The sequence below is a fragment of the Megalops cyprinoides genome, chromosome 22 (assembly GCF_013368585.1).
Source record: "Megalops cyprinoides isolate fMegCyp1 chromosome 22, fMegCyp1.pri, whole genome shotgun sequence".
Taxonomy (NCBI): domain Eukaryota; kingdom Metazoa; phylum Chordata; class Actinopteri; order Elopiformes; family Megalopidae; genus Megalops; species Megalops cyprinoides.
In genome coordinates, this window is record NC_050604.1 from 22548905 (window position 1) to 22565965 (window position 17061).

General features: G+C 41.8%; 1 protein-coding gene across 1 annotated transcript; it reads left to right on the top strand.

Moving 5' to 3' along the window:
* Positions 1 to 1237: 1237 nt before the first annotated feature.
* Positions 1238 to 16202, top strand: hpgd (15-hydroxyprostaglandin dehydrogenase). Its single transcript, XM_036516889.1, has 7 exons — positions 1238 to 1342; positions 1537 to 1660; positions 2292 to 2398; positions 2866 to 2962; positions 10691 to 10767; positions 12818 to 12981; positions 15352 to 16202. The coding sequence occupies exons 1-7, from the start codon at positions 1250 to 1252 to the stop codon at positions 15473 to 15475; spliced, it is 786 nt and encodes a 261-aa protein (XP_036372782.1). The 5' UTR covers positions 1238 to 1249; the 3' UTR covers positions 15476 to 16202.
* Positions 16203 to 17061: the final 859 nt, after the last annotated feature.

The window sequence follows — 17061 nt, forward strand, 5'->3', positions numbered from 1 at the left end:
TAACTTTGTCATCTGAAGACCAAAGTTATCACATTTCAGTCATTATCCTGAAATGCCCGAGGCAGATGTTTGGGAAATATCACTGAGGTTCACTGAGTTTTACGTTTCCTTAACTGATTGCTCAGTGTCCTTAGAAGGAGGTATGCTGGACTGGGGTGAATTACATTTGTTTAGTTTTTTTCTTGCAATTGTACACTTCTTAATCATTCAGTTCCACTTGTATATTCCTCATTTCCTTAATTAGACCCGTCCTTAAAATTAGCATTGTCAATGTCCTGAGACAAGACCGGCCAAAACAGCTGCTCTGTGATGGCAGGACATGTGTTTACTGACAGTCTCCTCAAAAATGTGATCACATTTCAGCAGGGCCGGCGCTATGGGGTGCATTGCACCCATAGACGGACCTCAGTGCACCCCCAGTTGTCTCCTTATATCCCGATGTCTAAATGTTTTGTGCACCCCCGTGGATTGCAGTTTCACCCCTCTGTGTTTTCTCCTGGCGCCGATCCTGCAGTTCAGAGACCCTTAAGAGCTAGGTGGGAGTAAAAATGAACTACTTACAAGCAGGACGTTAAACATTACACATAACACATTACGGTTTGCATCAGCAGTGTGCATTAGTGTTTATAAAGCTGACCTGGTGACTACAAGTACAAGTGTATTCAAATCCTGAGTAAATCACTGTCATTTCATGCTTCAGTAAGGACCTTAACATGAAATACGCCGGTAAGTACGCTAATTATGTACCTCATTCTATATGTAAGTCACCCTGGATAAGTCTACTGATAGATAAGTCTATCAACATTAAATAATAAAACAAAATGTAATAAAGTAATAAGTGCAAATCGAGACATATTGTTTGTAAGTGAGAACATATAAGCATATTTCTTTCTTTTTCTTAAGGGAGCATTTGTTGTGGGCTGCGTTCATAACCAGTAGGTAACAAGTTTTATTCCCCGGTGCGCGACTGCCTTCGTACAATTCAGTAATAGGCTACTTTATGTGCGGTGCTTCATCAAATATCTAGCAGAAGACTAGAGCGCGAAAGAAGCACAGATACCCCTGTATAATGTTTTGGTTTGTAAAGTTTAACGTGTCTTACATTCTCTAAAAATGTTAAGTTAGAAAGCGAAAGAGACGCCAAATTATTAGCTACCTTTAGGTGACTTGTACGGCGCCACCCGCCCCTTTTGACAGCTGATCGGCTCGGTGATACTTAAAGCCGAGCGTTCGCGGATGAACAGCAAGTATGGCTCTGCAAGGGAAGGTGGCTTTGATAACCGGGGGAGCCCAGGGAATTGGGAGAGCAGTCGCTGAAGCGCTGCTCAGGAACGAGTCAAAGGTAAAGCGATCCGGTAACGTTACTGGGATATTTACGCGCGGGTCCAATTTAGAGTTACCGCTGCGTCTGGCATTGCCAGGATTTCACTTCTGAGGAGTTAACTCGTTTGCGCCTCGTTTCATAGACGGTTGCCCGAAGCTTTGAACAGCATGTGTTCCTAATTCGATTTCCATTTCGCTTATGTGTGCTTTCAGGTTGCGCTTGTTGATCTCAATAAACAAGTTGGGGAAGAATGCAAGAAAGTCTTTGATCAAGACTTTGGAGAAGGGAACTGTATTTTTATTCAGTGTGACGTGACGGACAGAGGGAAACTTAAAGGTAAGGTAGCTTCAGTCTTAGGTAGTTTTACTGACGTTGCGTAGGGTTAAGCGCTGTTTAGTGCAACTTTCTGTTCAGCACCATGCGTTGAAAGGAACAGCAAAAATCTTATCAATTTCACGCATTTAATTTAAAACAGCAACAGCAAAACAGGGTTGCATTGTGTGAAAATGAATTGGATACTATAGGCACGACTTTTCGAAACCGCCGCGGGCAATGTCTTTGGAATGTTCTTGGACGTCTCAAACGTCTTCGCTTTTAAAAGACCATTCATCCAACGCTTAGTACAGTCAATGCTTGACTGAGATTTACGCACAACCTAGCCTATTATACTTTACAAACAGGACATATGTCATTTGTTAATAAAACAGCGAAACCCTGTTGAACTTGTTTCCCTTTCTATGGTTCAGGAGTACAGGATTCACTTCACATATTTATGTAAGATTATTCATTTGATTTGTGGAATGTCACCACACGAAGTCAAGTGATAGCCTCGGCGACCTCTGTGGGAGCAGGATGTTTCAAGACTGAAACTAGATCTAATTCTATTTAGGAAATTAATTAATTAAATAAATAAATAAAAATGTGTGCGCAAATCGACGTGACCACGGCAATTATTTTGTGATTGTAGAAGCTTTTGAGAGCACAGTGGAGAAGTTCGGAAAACTGGACATCGTGATTAACAATGCTGGAATCAACAACGAGAAGAACTGGGAAAAAACCATTGAAGTTAACTTGGTAAATTTTTAAAACTTGGTTCTTAAATTATAGGTTGACCAGTTGAAAACCCATTGACTGTGGTGTGCTGTAAACAAATGATTTCACGGTGAAAAAAAAAACATTCCCAGGATAAATTATATCAAAATCAATCCCATGCCAAATTGTCTACTGAAGATGCAGGAGTCAAGCACTTTCTCAGCTTCTCATAAAATTTATTAAGACTCTAAGATATTAACCATGAGGCACCAATAACATGTGACAATGCTACACAACAGAATTGAGCAATGTGCTTGTAATGCAGTCCTTTTGTTTGATTTGAATCTAATTAAGGTCTTTAAAAGTATTTGAATGGTTATATTTGAATACCATGATTTGACTGCAACAAGATGCCAGTGGATCTGAAACTGAAATCAGCTGATGGAGAAGATACTGTGTTCAATACAGCCCTTTCAGTAGAAACCTAAGCTTCTTTTTTTCCTTCCTAGACGTCAGTCATAAAAGGCACCTACCTGGCTCTGGACCATATGAGCAAAGAACATGGCAAAGAAGGGGGTGTGATCATTAATGTCTCGTCTATGGCAGGTAAGTCAATAAAAGTGAGTAGTCAACGCATTAGAGCGGCTGTCAGAACAGCTCGCCGCTGTTGAGTGACACGGGCTTGTAAGGGAAACAGCTGCTGCGTTTCGCAACACACAGTAATGCTTCACCAGAGACGAAAATTTGTGCTCATCTTCGTTAAAGCTTTTTACAACAGCCATGCATTTTCACCCTGGGGAGGTAAGCCTCAGCTTGAATCCCCCCTTTTATTTACTTAACCGGGCACCCGCTGAGAAAATAAGCAAGATAAAGTAATTCCCACCCAGCTTGTTTGAAAAGTGATTAAGCATTTATTTTTGGCACAGGCCTGAAACGTTTCGGGGGACTGCGCATGTTTTACAAGTGTGACGATGGAGTGAGATTGCATGTTAGATAGAAAGAGTGATGATTAAATAGCTTGCACTCGGAGCTGAACTGCACTAATCTTTTTCATCTGTAGTTCAGCTTGTATCGCTAATGAAGGCAACCTCAGTGCACTAAATACAGAGAAACAATATCACAATACTTAGCAGCCGGCAGCTTTACAGTCAGATGGAGGTAATGATTTGACTCAGTGCTGCAACACGACCACTTAACCCTTCATCTTTCAAACTCAAAAAAAAGCATTTCAACCCTCTACACATAATTTACCGTGAACCAATATGTGTTAAATGCAAATAGAAACAGGTCCCTGTGGATAGTGTGTAAAACTGGGTAGAGCTGTGTTGGTTACTGTCTGTGAGATTAGGGGCCTTATAATTAACTAAACAAAAGCAGTTTTTACCACTTTGTACGAGAAGCTGTCTTTCTTGAAAGTGGACCTCACTTTTTCCACTTTTCACTTTTTCTCACTGTTCCTAAAAGCTAAACCTTTTATGTGCCTGGCTGCTCAAACAACTGCAGATTTTAGTCAGTGAGCTGCGGTCCAAGCTGATGCATGTTTAGATCTCTCTGTGTGATGTAAACATGACCTATATTTCAGTTTGTTTGCCTTTTTCTTTCACTTGTTGATTTAATCTACACTTAAAGTGCCTTGTTCTTTGCTTTTAGAGGGCTGCACCCAGACAATGGGACAATGGCCCTGCGTTGACTTTCATTCATTTTCAGGCCCTTATCTGTTGTCTGAAAACCAGAACCATGTGGTCATGAAACTGCTTTTATCAGATACAGAGAGACAAGAGGCTCATTTGCAAAATTTCCTTGCATAGTTGCAATGTCAGTTGCACTCATGCCAGTCATCCCTTATAGGTCAACATTAATGCCACTCAACAGGCAGCCAATAATAAATCAGATCTAGACAGTAAGAACACAAATAATTTATATATGTAGACAAGTGCAAAAATTAATAACTAGCTGTGGGAACTGCTGGGGATTGCTGTTCCTGCAAAACACCTTCTTTCGACATGCTCAGCCTTTGGCTCTCGGGCGTCTATCATAGTCTGAGGCCTGGAAATGTTAAACAACCATCTTCCTCTGCTGGCAAACTGCATGGAGATTTACCATTGATCAGTCTCTCATGACAACCTGAGGTTTCACCCGGCATGTCCTCCTGGAAAACGGCGACAACAACACATGCAAGGGGGCTGCCTTCTCTATACAGCACCTCCGAGTGTGCCAGTTGGCAGGCCTCTCTACCTCTGTAAGAATCCTTTGAAACCTGCAGTATCGGTCTGTGGTCCCGACTGCTGCTCTAGCCATGAACCCGTGGCGTCCTCTGGCAACATTCCCTACTGTATGAAACTGAAATGTAATCGACCGCTTCCCAAAGCGGTTAGCAGGGAGGTTTGCACTATAAACTATGGAAGTTTATTGCTGTTCACAAAACAGCTATTTCTGTGTGTTGTACCACGTGTCCAGAAATAAAATTGTGATTAACAGTTCAAGAGGGCAATCAATCCAACACTTCCTTATTCAAACGGCAAAAGCCCTTTTGCTGTGTTAAATACATTCAGAGCTGTAAATCTCATGGCAAGCATTATGATAAAACCATATTCTTGATAAGGTCTTACAGGAAAAGTGTAGTCTCTGAAGGGCAAGAGTAGTCACCAAGCTCATAATGTGGTTTTAGAAACCAAAGAGAGCTGGACAAAGGAAGAAAGACGTTAGTCCAAAAAGCTGCAGGTTGTTCTGCAAGACAAAAGGTAAGACTTGTTTAAATTCAATAAATAGCGAAAATAGCAATGAGGACAGATTGACTTCTCAGCATTTCACTTCCTCCTTTTCTTTTCCACTTCAGTTTTTTTTTTTTCCTTTTCTGAGACACAGCGGAGTGAACCAAGCCAGCAACTCCACATTTCCTAGAGTTTAGCTACTAGAGTAGAGATCTATCACCCAGTACTCAACCATGCAGAGGCATGCCAAGAAGTTTCCAGATGTCATAAATCAGAAGGAACTACTCCTGTGAACTCAATCTCTTGTAGTGCTTTGTGGACTTCGAGCTGTATCAAAAATACATGACCCCATCCAGATACAGTTTTACAAACTGATAGCAAATCTTATCAGTAACATGCAGTAATGAAATGCTGGATTGCTTCGGCAGCGTGAATGTGAATAGCAGAATGAGAAGCAGTTTGGGCCACTGAGCATGACTGTGTGTGACTCCACTGTCCAGGAAGCTCCCCATATTTACTGTCATTTCCTGGAATATGTTGAATGGTTTGAACTTGCCAAATATCTAGCAGTTTTATTGTCATCAATCATCATCATCATCATTTATTGTAGTATTGCTAGCAAATACAGAGAAATAATACAGTCCCATGACCCCATCCTGATAAAGTTTTGCCCTACAAACCCTCCACATTTAAGAAATTTTATTTACAGCAATGGAAAGTACTTGTCTTAAACCCTTTGCATATCAGTAGGGTGGACTCCTCATGTGAAACCTTGTGAGAGCCCATTAACTGGTTTATCCCCATCACTTAATATTACATTCTGTTTTTTTTTTTTTTTTTTAATTTTCCTGCCAAATATGGTCCTTATGTTTACCTGACAATGCCCAGATTATAATTAATTAGGACTCCTTTTTTTCCCCAAGAAAACAGCTTCCAAGAAAACACAGATGCGGAATTGAATAATTCATTCTACTGAGTCCAATGTGGTTCCTTAACCACTAGGAGAATCTAGCAAAACCATCACCAGCAAAGAGGTGATACCCTCTGCCGCAGCGCTAGCTGGTGCTCCACACATAAAAGAGCAAAAGCATTTCTTTAACTAAAACAAAAAGTTTATTCCAAAGCTTATTTCAAGCTCATTTCAGCAAAACTCTGCAACCAGCCTTAGCAGCACCTCAACCAAACCAGCTGCTCAAAAAGCAGCCCCTACTCGCAAGCTGCATACCTGTGTTTAATGAACATTCAATTGGCCAGGTGGGGCTCGTTAGCCAATGGCTGGCTACCAGACAGAATCGCACACAGGCAGTTACAATCAAGCTGATGGAAGGAGATCTGTTATTTGGAGAGATGGTAGATGGAAACTAATTGAGGATCCTCAAACATTTAACACAGTTTAGAATACAATTAACATGCACTAGTATAATACTAACATATTAACATAATATATTATAACAATAACAATACAACATAATACATTAACATACTAATAATATTGTTAAAGTCAGCAGTTTTGGGACAAGTGAAGGCTCACCTTTGCATTGTCTTTCCCCCTCTCCCAGTTTTTCACACTGGGTGCCAATACCAAAAATCAACGTGTGAAATTTTGGGAGAGGTCCATGGGTGGGCCCAGGAGCACTGACGGAGGCATAGGAGTTGCAGCATTTCCTTTGTTTATGACCACATGTCCACACTTTTCCTGCACCGTGCCACCCACAGAAGAGAATCTGCCCTACTTCTGACCAGATTGCACCCCTCTGGTCACCCATGATTTTAAACGCATCCTAAAGTCACATTATATAGCGCTGGTCATTTTTCACCCACAGTTACGTGCACTCGGCACGCAGAGTGAAGAACGACGGCCCAAAAGGCAAACCGGAAACTGGGTTAGGCCTGGTCAAAGCAGAGCCATGAGCCGGGGACTGAAACAACCAGTGTGATGCAAATTAAATCGGACCGGTGTTTTTTTTTGTGTGTGTCGCTTGAAAAACCCGAGCAAAGATGGCGTGTTGCGGAAAAACCTGCACCACAGGCTATTTCTTTACAATAGCAGAGCTGATTATTTGCTTTTCTTTTGTTTGCCTCCTGTCAGGGTGGTGTCAGGCGTCTCTCTCTCTCTCTCCCTCTCTTGCATTTAATTAATCAAACGTCGCCTTTGTGCGGAGTGTTTGACTTCGGGGAACTCAAACGCAAATGCCACAGGCAAACATACATCAAAGCAGGGGCATGTTTCAATCGCTTAGAAATGAGGGGTTGTGGGAAAAAGAGGGTAGGAAGAGATCTGTTCAGCTCCCCTGCAAAATTATATTTGTTGATGAATGGTTCATTCTAATGTGGCGTCTAATCTCAGTGATCTTCGATTTTATGGATGTTTAATAGAAAATTGTATTCCACAAAGCAATGCTGTTGACACTCAATTGGTAGAAATAAATAGGAATTCAGTTTTTTTAATAAATTTCCATCCAATCACAGCATGAATGTTGCATTGATATAATTACAGCAGTGCTTTGATTTGGCTTGAAGTCCGATGTCACACCTGGTCATGGGCTGAGATTGTTGACCCCTCGTGTAGACATCGTAATCAAGGAAAAGGGAGGTGGTGTGGAGGAGGGATGCCACAAACAGCTGATGCAGAAAGGAAGTGGTGAATAGGATTTTTATAGTCATGGATGGGACTAGTTTGTCTCAGGTTGGTTAATTACTTAGGGATCATCTGTAAATTCTTTTCCTGAATCCTTGATTGGAACTTCAGCAGGTCAAAACGTTCAGTTGTCTTAACTCGCTGTCGCTCTGGATAAGAGTGTTGTTGGCACATGGAATTTTACGTGATGCTACAACTTTCTTATTTCTTCCCTCTGTAAGCTGTCAACCCCACTTTGTACTGCTTTATCACTAGATGTGGATATACATGCTTCCTCAATGCTCAACAATTATGCCAAAAATTTAGAGATATCTCCTGTTGCCTTGTACTCAGAGACCAGGAATGGGGTAAAGCTATGCAAAACAAAATGGGCCATTCCTAGAACATGCCTGTGGGAATGGCAGACAAAACAAACCAAGACGACAGAAAAATGAAGGCAAAGATACAGAATCAGAATGAATGAGGAGGATGACAAAAAAGTCTGCTATGTTACAATTTTTTTTTTTTTTTTTTTTTACTGTATATGAAAATTTTTCATGTAGTTTCGAACAGTGCAGGAATTCTACATTATTTAAAGGGACACATGCAGACAGAAAAGTCCTACAGCCTGTGCATTCTTTGGTCGCAGTGTAAATAAGTCTCGTAATTATGCGTTTTAATCTCCAGCACACAAATGGAAAAAATGAGAAGGGAAAAAGACAGATGTGTTTGATTATACACAAGAGGAGGAATTTTGTTTATGGCTTCTTTCCATTTCCACAGCTTGACAGCAATTTCTCCTCTCCACCTTAGCAGATAACCTTCCCTTGTACCACTGGGAGATGAATACGGCATTGTCTGTGCTTTCATGTAACCTGGTATTAGAACACCATTTATGTTGAATGCTTAAATCCAGCCTCTGACAGCTGGTTTAGCTAAAAAAAAAAAAAAAAAAAAACTGGAATGTAGGTAGACTCGCTGTGTCAAATGTTTGCTGTTCTGGCAGGTTATGTAATGACAGACAGGGCCTTTGCCCCAAATGCCTTATGGAGATTGCCTCATCGCTGTTTTGCTTTTACAAGCAAGAGGAAGCAAACACAGAATTACCGTTGGGGCTGCTTAGTAAACATTGTAGCTTCTTGCACAGGTTTCAAGACCAGGTTAGTGCACAAGATGCAATAAAAGCTGCTGTTGCATAAAGACTTGGGGGGAGACTTCAGCCCTTTCCCAACAGCGTGTGTCTGGTATTTAAAACCAAACAGTGAACCACCTGTGAAAGAAATCACATCACCAAAAAATGGTTTAATAGTTCAGGTTTACCATTCTGTGCTGTAAAATGGAAGCCAACAGCAAAAGGTGTTAGCTTTGTTATGTTCGTAGAGCCCCCTCAGGGCACATATGACCTATCTCTCTGAGAAATGATTAGTAGTTTACCTTACAGGTACCATTTAGCATGTGTGCATTTTTTTTCCTTGAGAGAGGGTCAATATGTGCAGAAAATGAGCCACAAGTTTTTAGTCAGATATACAGTCAAAGCCCAATGGGCCTTACAAGGCTAGCAAATGTTTCTGGTTACCAACCATACAAACCATACAGGTTTCATCATTGAGTGTTTTTTATTTGTGTATTTTATTATTATTATTATTAAAAAGAGTACCAGTCAAAAGTTTGGACACACCTGATAATGGGAAACATGCGTTTAAAGACATTTTGATCTAAAGATGTATGTCTAAATGCTTGAAATTTGTTTCTTAGACAAATATAAATAGTGAAGGTGGTGCCTATGTATGAATTTCTTTCCAAAAATGTCCAAAATTTTTTAAAATATTTTTTTGCTACTTTGAAGAATCTATTGCACACAGTATATATAAATAGATTTATTTAACACTTTTTTGGTCACTGCATAATTCCATTTGCTTTCATTTATACATTTGATGTCTACTTACTACTTACTATTATTACTATTATTACTATTAATCAAAAATGTGGAAAATAGTAAAAATAAAGACTAAAAGTTGTATCCAAACTTTTGACTGGTACTGTAGCAAACAGTCATACTGTACTACTTGAAATTTTATTGACTAGGAGCTTGCATGGAGCTTGGATGACTTAGTCTGATAAATACACAAAATGATACAAAACGCACTGTGTGGTGAATGCAGTCGCAGAAAGTGGCTTCACACTCTGTGAATTCCTGGACAGAGCTCCACTCTAAACAGTTATGACAGCCAGTGGATTTTGTTGTTTATTCAAAATAACTGAAGTGAAGCCTGTTGCCTCAAAGGGATCAGAGTTTTTTCCATAACAAGGATAGTGAGTCTCATTACTGTTGGTCTTCCAGGCCCTGAATTTTGCCTTCAAACAGAGGTGAAGCAACTCTTAGTGGCCTTAGGGTGATTTAGACCACCCTCTGGATATATCATTAGCAAGAGGGAAAAGGTGTGGGAAATGAGTTTTTGTTAAACCCTTGGCTGAATACCTCCAGCTTGGGTTAAACATCAGCCGCACTGTCTGCACTATGAGGGCAAATTGGGGTGCATCTAAATTCTGATGACACGCATGAAAGGTCTCCAAACCTGTCCAACTGCAGACACCGCCTGCAGTAATTCCTTAATCCCCTGCACTCGGAGGTGCTGATTCCTTTTTGAAAATATATCTGAAACGATAGATTCAGCGTCTGTCACAGTACTGTGGAAGTGTAAAATGCCAAGCACTTTGTCAGGAGTCGCAGATTGGATTATAAAGAAAACCATATCCTTCATCAAATCATCTTTGCTGCGCTCCTGAAAATGATCAATGCATAGATCAATGCACAGGTGGAGAGGTCTCTGTTTGCCAATGTTTGATGCATATTTTATAGGCCTTTATTGTGTTTAATGACTGCCCTTTAAATGGAATAGGCTGCATGGATGTTTATGGAAACTTGACAATCGGAGGACTTTAATTAGATATCTGTGATCACAGCATAAGTCATTTGTGATTCCTGTATGATTTTTTTTATTTCAGCTTTCCTGAGTTCCCCACATCAGCCTGTGTACACAGCCACCAAGCACGGAGTGATTGGATTCACCAGAGCCATGGCTGTGAGTTTGCCCTCCGTGTGCTTACAGTATGTACGTACACACACATATGCTCCTGACGTGTGATGAGCTGAGAGTGTACATTAGGTTAAAGGTATTATTTGTGTCCGCTAAATTGAGCACTTCCAAGTTAAAAGTTCCGTTCCCTTTTTAAAATATATATTTCTGTGTAAATCGCGCCTGTATTATATCCACTGCGTCACCTCAGATAAAGCTTTCTGATGAAAGAGGAGGAAGAAGAGCAATGTCTGTCTGCTGTTCTGGCAAATTGCCGTCATAACCACTGATAGAACCGAACAAGATGAGGTTAAGATTTCCCCTCGATTGGATGTGGTTCAGCATGCCGACACCAATCGAAATGGCGGGACCAAATGGCCTTTCTCCCCGGGCGGGGGCGATTAATCCCACGACATAATGTAACTGCTGTACGTCTTGTGTTAGTAATCATTTGTTAGTAGATGGGTCAAAACTGCCACTGGGCCGCACCTTTTGTATCTGAAATTCCCGGCGAATTTCTTTTGGTTTCTGCTGTGTCTTTATCTCATGTGCCGATCTGATGTTTGCACAAAGGCGTGTAAATGAGGGAAGCAACACAATCTAAAGCAGGCGCTTCCCTGCGTCTTTACAGCAGCTGAGGACCTTGTATTAGTACAGCCTGCAAGACTTATTTATTCCTCATCACACAAACGAAGACAGTTGTGCAGGTTTAAAATTGAAGAACTGCTGTTGTCAGGCCCAATATAACACAAATGCACAGATGAGTAATGATTGTCTGAAGTACCAAGATGTCCCTATGTACACTATTCGCCGTCTCTACTTTACTCTTTAAAATCTAGATTCGGTCCCTGGCCCAAGATGTTCCAGCACTGCAACTCCACTCCGCAGTAACTTAAACAGCAACTGGCACCGCTCAGCTGAAAGGAGAGGGAATAAAGAGTGTCTAGTTTCCCCAGTAATTCAAGCTCTGCTGTGATTAGCCATAGTTTGCTATCAGCAGGCAACTACATTAATGAAAAATCTTCATTAAAAATGATTATTCAGTAGATATTAATACAATCCATGTAATCATATGTGAAGCTTGCATTTGATGTGGTTTTGGTGGTGCTTTGTTTGGCTTGGAGTTTGACAAGGAGACTGCATCTGGCCATGGGCCGAGATCGTTCATAGATATCATAAACAGCGAACAGAAAGGGGGAGGTAGGGTGAACAGCTAACACAGAAAAGAAGTGGCAAGTTTGATTTCATAGCTGTGGACAGGACCGGTTTGTCTAGGTTTGGTTAATTGCATAGGGACTGTCTGTAAATTCTCCTCCCAAATCAACTCCCAAATTATCTGCAACTTCAGTTATTAAAATTCAAATCTTTTGGCACACTGCCAATGTCAGTAAAATGGAATTATTCTGCTGGCAATCTCTGAGACATCACCATAAGCGTACATGGTACCTCGAGATTGGCAATGGTAACTTGAGTGGAACTGCCAATCTCTGTCCAATCCATATCCATTAAAACGGTTTGTGATATCTAATCCAAAAAGAATGGAAGGTTGTCATTGGAAGGGGATAATTCCCTTATCTAGGCTGTAGGTAAAAAAAAAAAAAAAAAACATGCACATGGATGAAAAAATTCTTGTGACTACAAAATATCCACACTAGAGGTTTTTTGAATTGTTCTATTTAAACAGGCTAAGGTCCAACATTTCAGCATCCCCGCTTCGTCAGTGAAAAGCTCTTTTATTCTTTGTGGCACTGGATTTCAGCAAACAAAATGCTGTGTAGCATTCCAGAAAGATATTTAAAGGAGGTGCAGTTCCAAGGCAGAGGCTGTGGAGTAACTCTGAACTAGCTCAGGACTTCACCTCCCATCATTCCCCTATGCAAAGCATTTGTCTGCTGAAATTATCCCCCTTTTACACTTTTTATTTCTCTTTGAGCACAGTGCACTCTTTGCTCTTATTGGTCTAAGCACCCCCATGTGACACATCAGGACCAATCACTGGCACATGTGGATTGTATGTAAGGACAAAAGCAGCCCACCTGATGCCTTGATTTAACAGGATGCCGCTGAGCAAGAAGACTATGGCGTTAGGATCAATGCACTGTGCCCGGCCTTTGTGGACACCCCCCTCCTCCAGTCCATTGAGCAAGAGGACAACATGGGGAAATTCGTCAAGTTCAAGGACGAGCTGAAGCAGAAAATGCACAAGTTTGGAGTACTGAAGTAAGTGTAATCTGCCTTATTATTATTGCTGATATTAGGGGTCTAAGAATCAAAGTTTCTGGAGTCCAGTTGTTACTTTGGGCAAGTTGTCTAAAAATTAGATTACATTATTGTCATTTAGCAGATGCTCTTATTCAGAGCTACTTACATTTATTTAGAGGTTTATTTTTTTACATGTTATCCATTTATACAGCTGGATATTTCGGGAAAGCAATTGTGGGTTAACTACCTTGCCGAAGGGTACAACAGCAGCGCCCCAGTGGGGAATTGAACCTGCAACCTTTTGGTTACAAGGCCTGCTCCTTACCACCTAGCTACACTGCCACCATAGCCATAACCACCATCGCCATAAACGTAAAGTTGTGCCTGGTCACAAATTTCGGTTTACAGTGTTATGTCCATCATCTTGGCATTTACATGCCCCTGTGGCCATTTTCCAAAAGTCAAAAGTGCGTCATTGAATTGGATGACTTATGAGCACTACCATAGAGCAGCGTATGTATAGCACTTGTCTGGGCACACTGCCCACCTACACTCAAAAGATGAGTAAGACCCATAGTTTTCACCTCAGCCCAACAGCTTCTGACTCTGAACCTTTCATAAGGTAAGTGAAAGTGGGGTCCTCTTTGCGGAGAGAGGTGTTCTGACATCACAGGGTTTCTAAGCTGTGCTCTCCCCTGAGCTGGTTAGCCGAAGCCCTGCGTCGTTACTGAGCGGCGTTTCACCGAGCGGCAGGAAAGCGGACGTGTTTGAGCACTGAGCGCGTGCGAGTCATGGGTAGAAAAGAGTCAGACAGCGCTCGTGGCCTTATCAGTGCTTTGCGGCGTGTAGAGAAGCTGGCCACCACTTCTCTCATAAATGAGCCATAAAAAAAAGTTAAAAACCAATAATTTATTTTAAAATCCAAACAGACAAAGAAACCAGCCTATACAAGCCCACAGCAGGGACAAAGTGAACCTTTCTCCTGCTCTCAAGCCACACCTGTATTTAAACCACTTCCCGTTAGTCAGGTGTGGCTCGTTACCCAATAGGCTGGATCCCCAACAAATTGCCAACATGTGCACGTAATTAACAAATGATTGATACACAACTGACAGTTAACAATTAGCATTTAGTCCAAGGAGGAAGCGGTGAAGGCTCTCCTTCACACGGCGGCTGTGCAGTGCTGTCTTCAGCCTCTCTGGGGGGAGGGGGGTGGAGGCGATGTTAGCATTCTTTCCTCTTCCACTCCCTTAACGAAGTCCTCGATAGAGAGCTCAGATGACATCACCACGGCGATGCCTTTCTCCTCGCGTGTTTGCTCCCAGCCCACACAGTAACGATCTTACTCTGCTGTTTCGCTGTGTACCCTTCTTTCCTCGGGGGCCTGGAGATCTTGAGATGGGCCACCGGATCACGGCGGTTTCGTTACGAAGCTGCTTGCACACAACTTGCAGCCGCATCTACAGTGTTTGACAAAATGCGTTCAAACACTTGTGATTACTGAGCCATCATCTTCAGTGGCTATCACACAAAATCAAATCTGAGCTTTGGATGTCGTAACCCGTTTCTCAGAGTTGTGCTTGATGCAGATAACTTCCTGCACAAACTATCTTGCAATTCAGATGTCATTGTCGCTTACCCTGCCAACAATCCAGAGCCAGGTTTCTGTTAGTGTAAACCAGAAAAGCTATTCCGAATTAGGTGTCAGCAATTACAACCAACAACAATGAAAATACTTGAATATAATGAATGTGACTGAGGCTACCAAATGTTGCTGAGCCAGTGTGTGTGGTTAGCGGGGTTGATGACACATTTTCTTTGAAGTTTGTGTTCAAACGCTTAACTGCCTTTACACTTTGGAGTCACACTTTAAAGACTATGCTTATAATGTGAGAAAACATTTAACACATATGCTCATAATTATAAAATTAAGTATGACTTTGGCTGATGGGAATTTGCTAAATTGTAGTTGTTATACTCATCCATTAATTCAAAACAACAAAAGTGAAGTGTGAGAAATGCATTTTTTAATTTCTAAGTAGTTTCACAATGAAATTGTACCATTATTAGCTGTCAACTATCTGGTCACTGTCTTTTATAATGGCTTTAATTGGTCAGAATTAATAGACATCAATGTATTTGTCAGTAGTATGGGTTTGTTTTTTTCTTCAGAGAATAGCATTAGGTGGACTTTAAACTATTTGGACTACAGCCCAATCGGGATGGAAGTCCTTCAGAGTGCCAGGATAAGATTGTTAGGCATGAGAGAAGACTTCCTCACGTCTCTGAGGTCAGGGCTCGACTTCCTGTCGTGCAGGGTCAGAGGGACAGAGCGTTTCTGGACATGACGGTCACTGTCTGGCTTCTGTCTTTTTTATTTTCTTTCAGACCGTCGCTGATCGCCGAGGGGATGCTGAGACTCATAACCGACAGCAGCCTGAACGGGGCCATCATGAAGATAACCTGCTCCAAAGGGATTCACTTCCACACCTACGAGCCGCTGTCAGCCTGAGCCTCCACAGCGCCCCCTGGTGCTAATCCAACCACCTTGCGTTTTGTCCTTAAAACCGAGAAACATTATAAAGCAGGTATTTTGTACGTGGTGGTTTTTTTTTTTTTTTTTTTTCTTTTGCTTGTTACCCGCCCAACCGGTCTTAATTCATTTCATGAAGTCATGACTCATATAGTGACCGTGAGGAGACAGCACGTTGGCCAGGTAGGAGAGCATGTTCCTCAAAGAGAGAGTGAAGGATGGTCCAGCCATGCTGTCAGATTCAGTTGCAGCCTTGGTTTAAAAGCAAAACAAACAGAAACTGTCCTCTGTTAAGCGCCACGCGAGAAGTGACTGGTACTGGATCTGCCCATGCTGTCTTTTCTATTATGAAATGTGTAGAAGGATATTTTAATGAAATATGTTGCATTTGCATAATCATTTTTTCTTGATATTTATTGATCTCAGTGAATGTCCAGATTACCATATATTACTTTAGCATCCTGCCCAAGTCATCAGTGGAAAGGTGTAACATAATACCAAATGAAATGAATTAAAACGCTCCAAAATGGCCAATATATTGAGATCTCACTGGCATATAAAGCCATCATACAGGATCCTTTGAAAGTATACTTTTTAGATGTTTTTATTGTAACCATAACGATGAACCTGTAAATCAGAGACAAACCGTTTGATGTCCATGATTTTGTTGTGCTATTTTGTACGTCTCAGTCTGAAATAAATGATATTCACTGCATGAACTGGTAGTTTTTTTTATAAAGGTATTCCCCAGTGCTAGACCGGGGCCAGGGAGAGAGCACAGAGGTGCGTAAATGCACCGGCGCCACGGGGGCCTGGCGGGAGGCGTGAGGAGCGTCGGCAGCGCGTCAAAGGGCTCCCTGCAGTGAAAGTGTGTGACGGGAAGCCATGTGCCCCCTCTGTGCAGAAACACGGCCATTCTCACACAGAGGACATGCCAGGAGTGCACAGCTCCGCTCCGTCACCACACAGCTGTGTTTACCGTCGCTCACCAGGGAGGGGTGTGTGTGTGTGTGTGTGTGTGCGCGCACGCGTGTGTGCGTGTGCATGTGCGTGTGCGTGTGCGTGTGTGTGTGTGTGTGTGTGTGCGTGCGCGTGTGTGTGTGCGTGTGCGCGTGCACGTGTGCGTGTGTGTGTGTGGTGATCCACCTTCTTCACAGGGTACAGTCAGGTGAAGCACATTACCTATAATCCCCTTTTGTCTGAACCTGCAGAGTCTGAATGAGACCTATGCTAGGTGTCTGGGTGAGGACGTCCTAAAGTCCTTCTACCTCGTCCATTTACCCTCTGTTTTTAAACTTACTATTTAATGTCTAATGAAGAAGGCTCAATTCAGCCCAACCACAAACTATTTGCACCTGAACTTGAAATATCAAATGTAAGCATGTCTTTCAATTGTATTTTTATGTCTCATTTCTTTATATATGCATATCTCTACATATATTTCTGCTAGCTGCCAAATTTATGCTGGAAGGCAAACAAAAAGACTGTTAAACCTATCACTTCAATTGAATTAAGCACCTTTATTATTGACACAGGAGGAACCTGCAATGCAAGCATTTTATTTC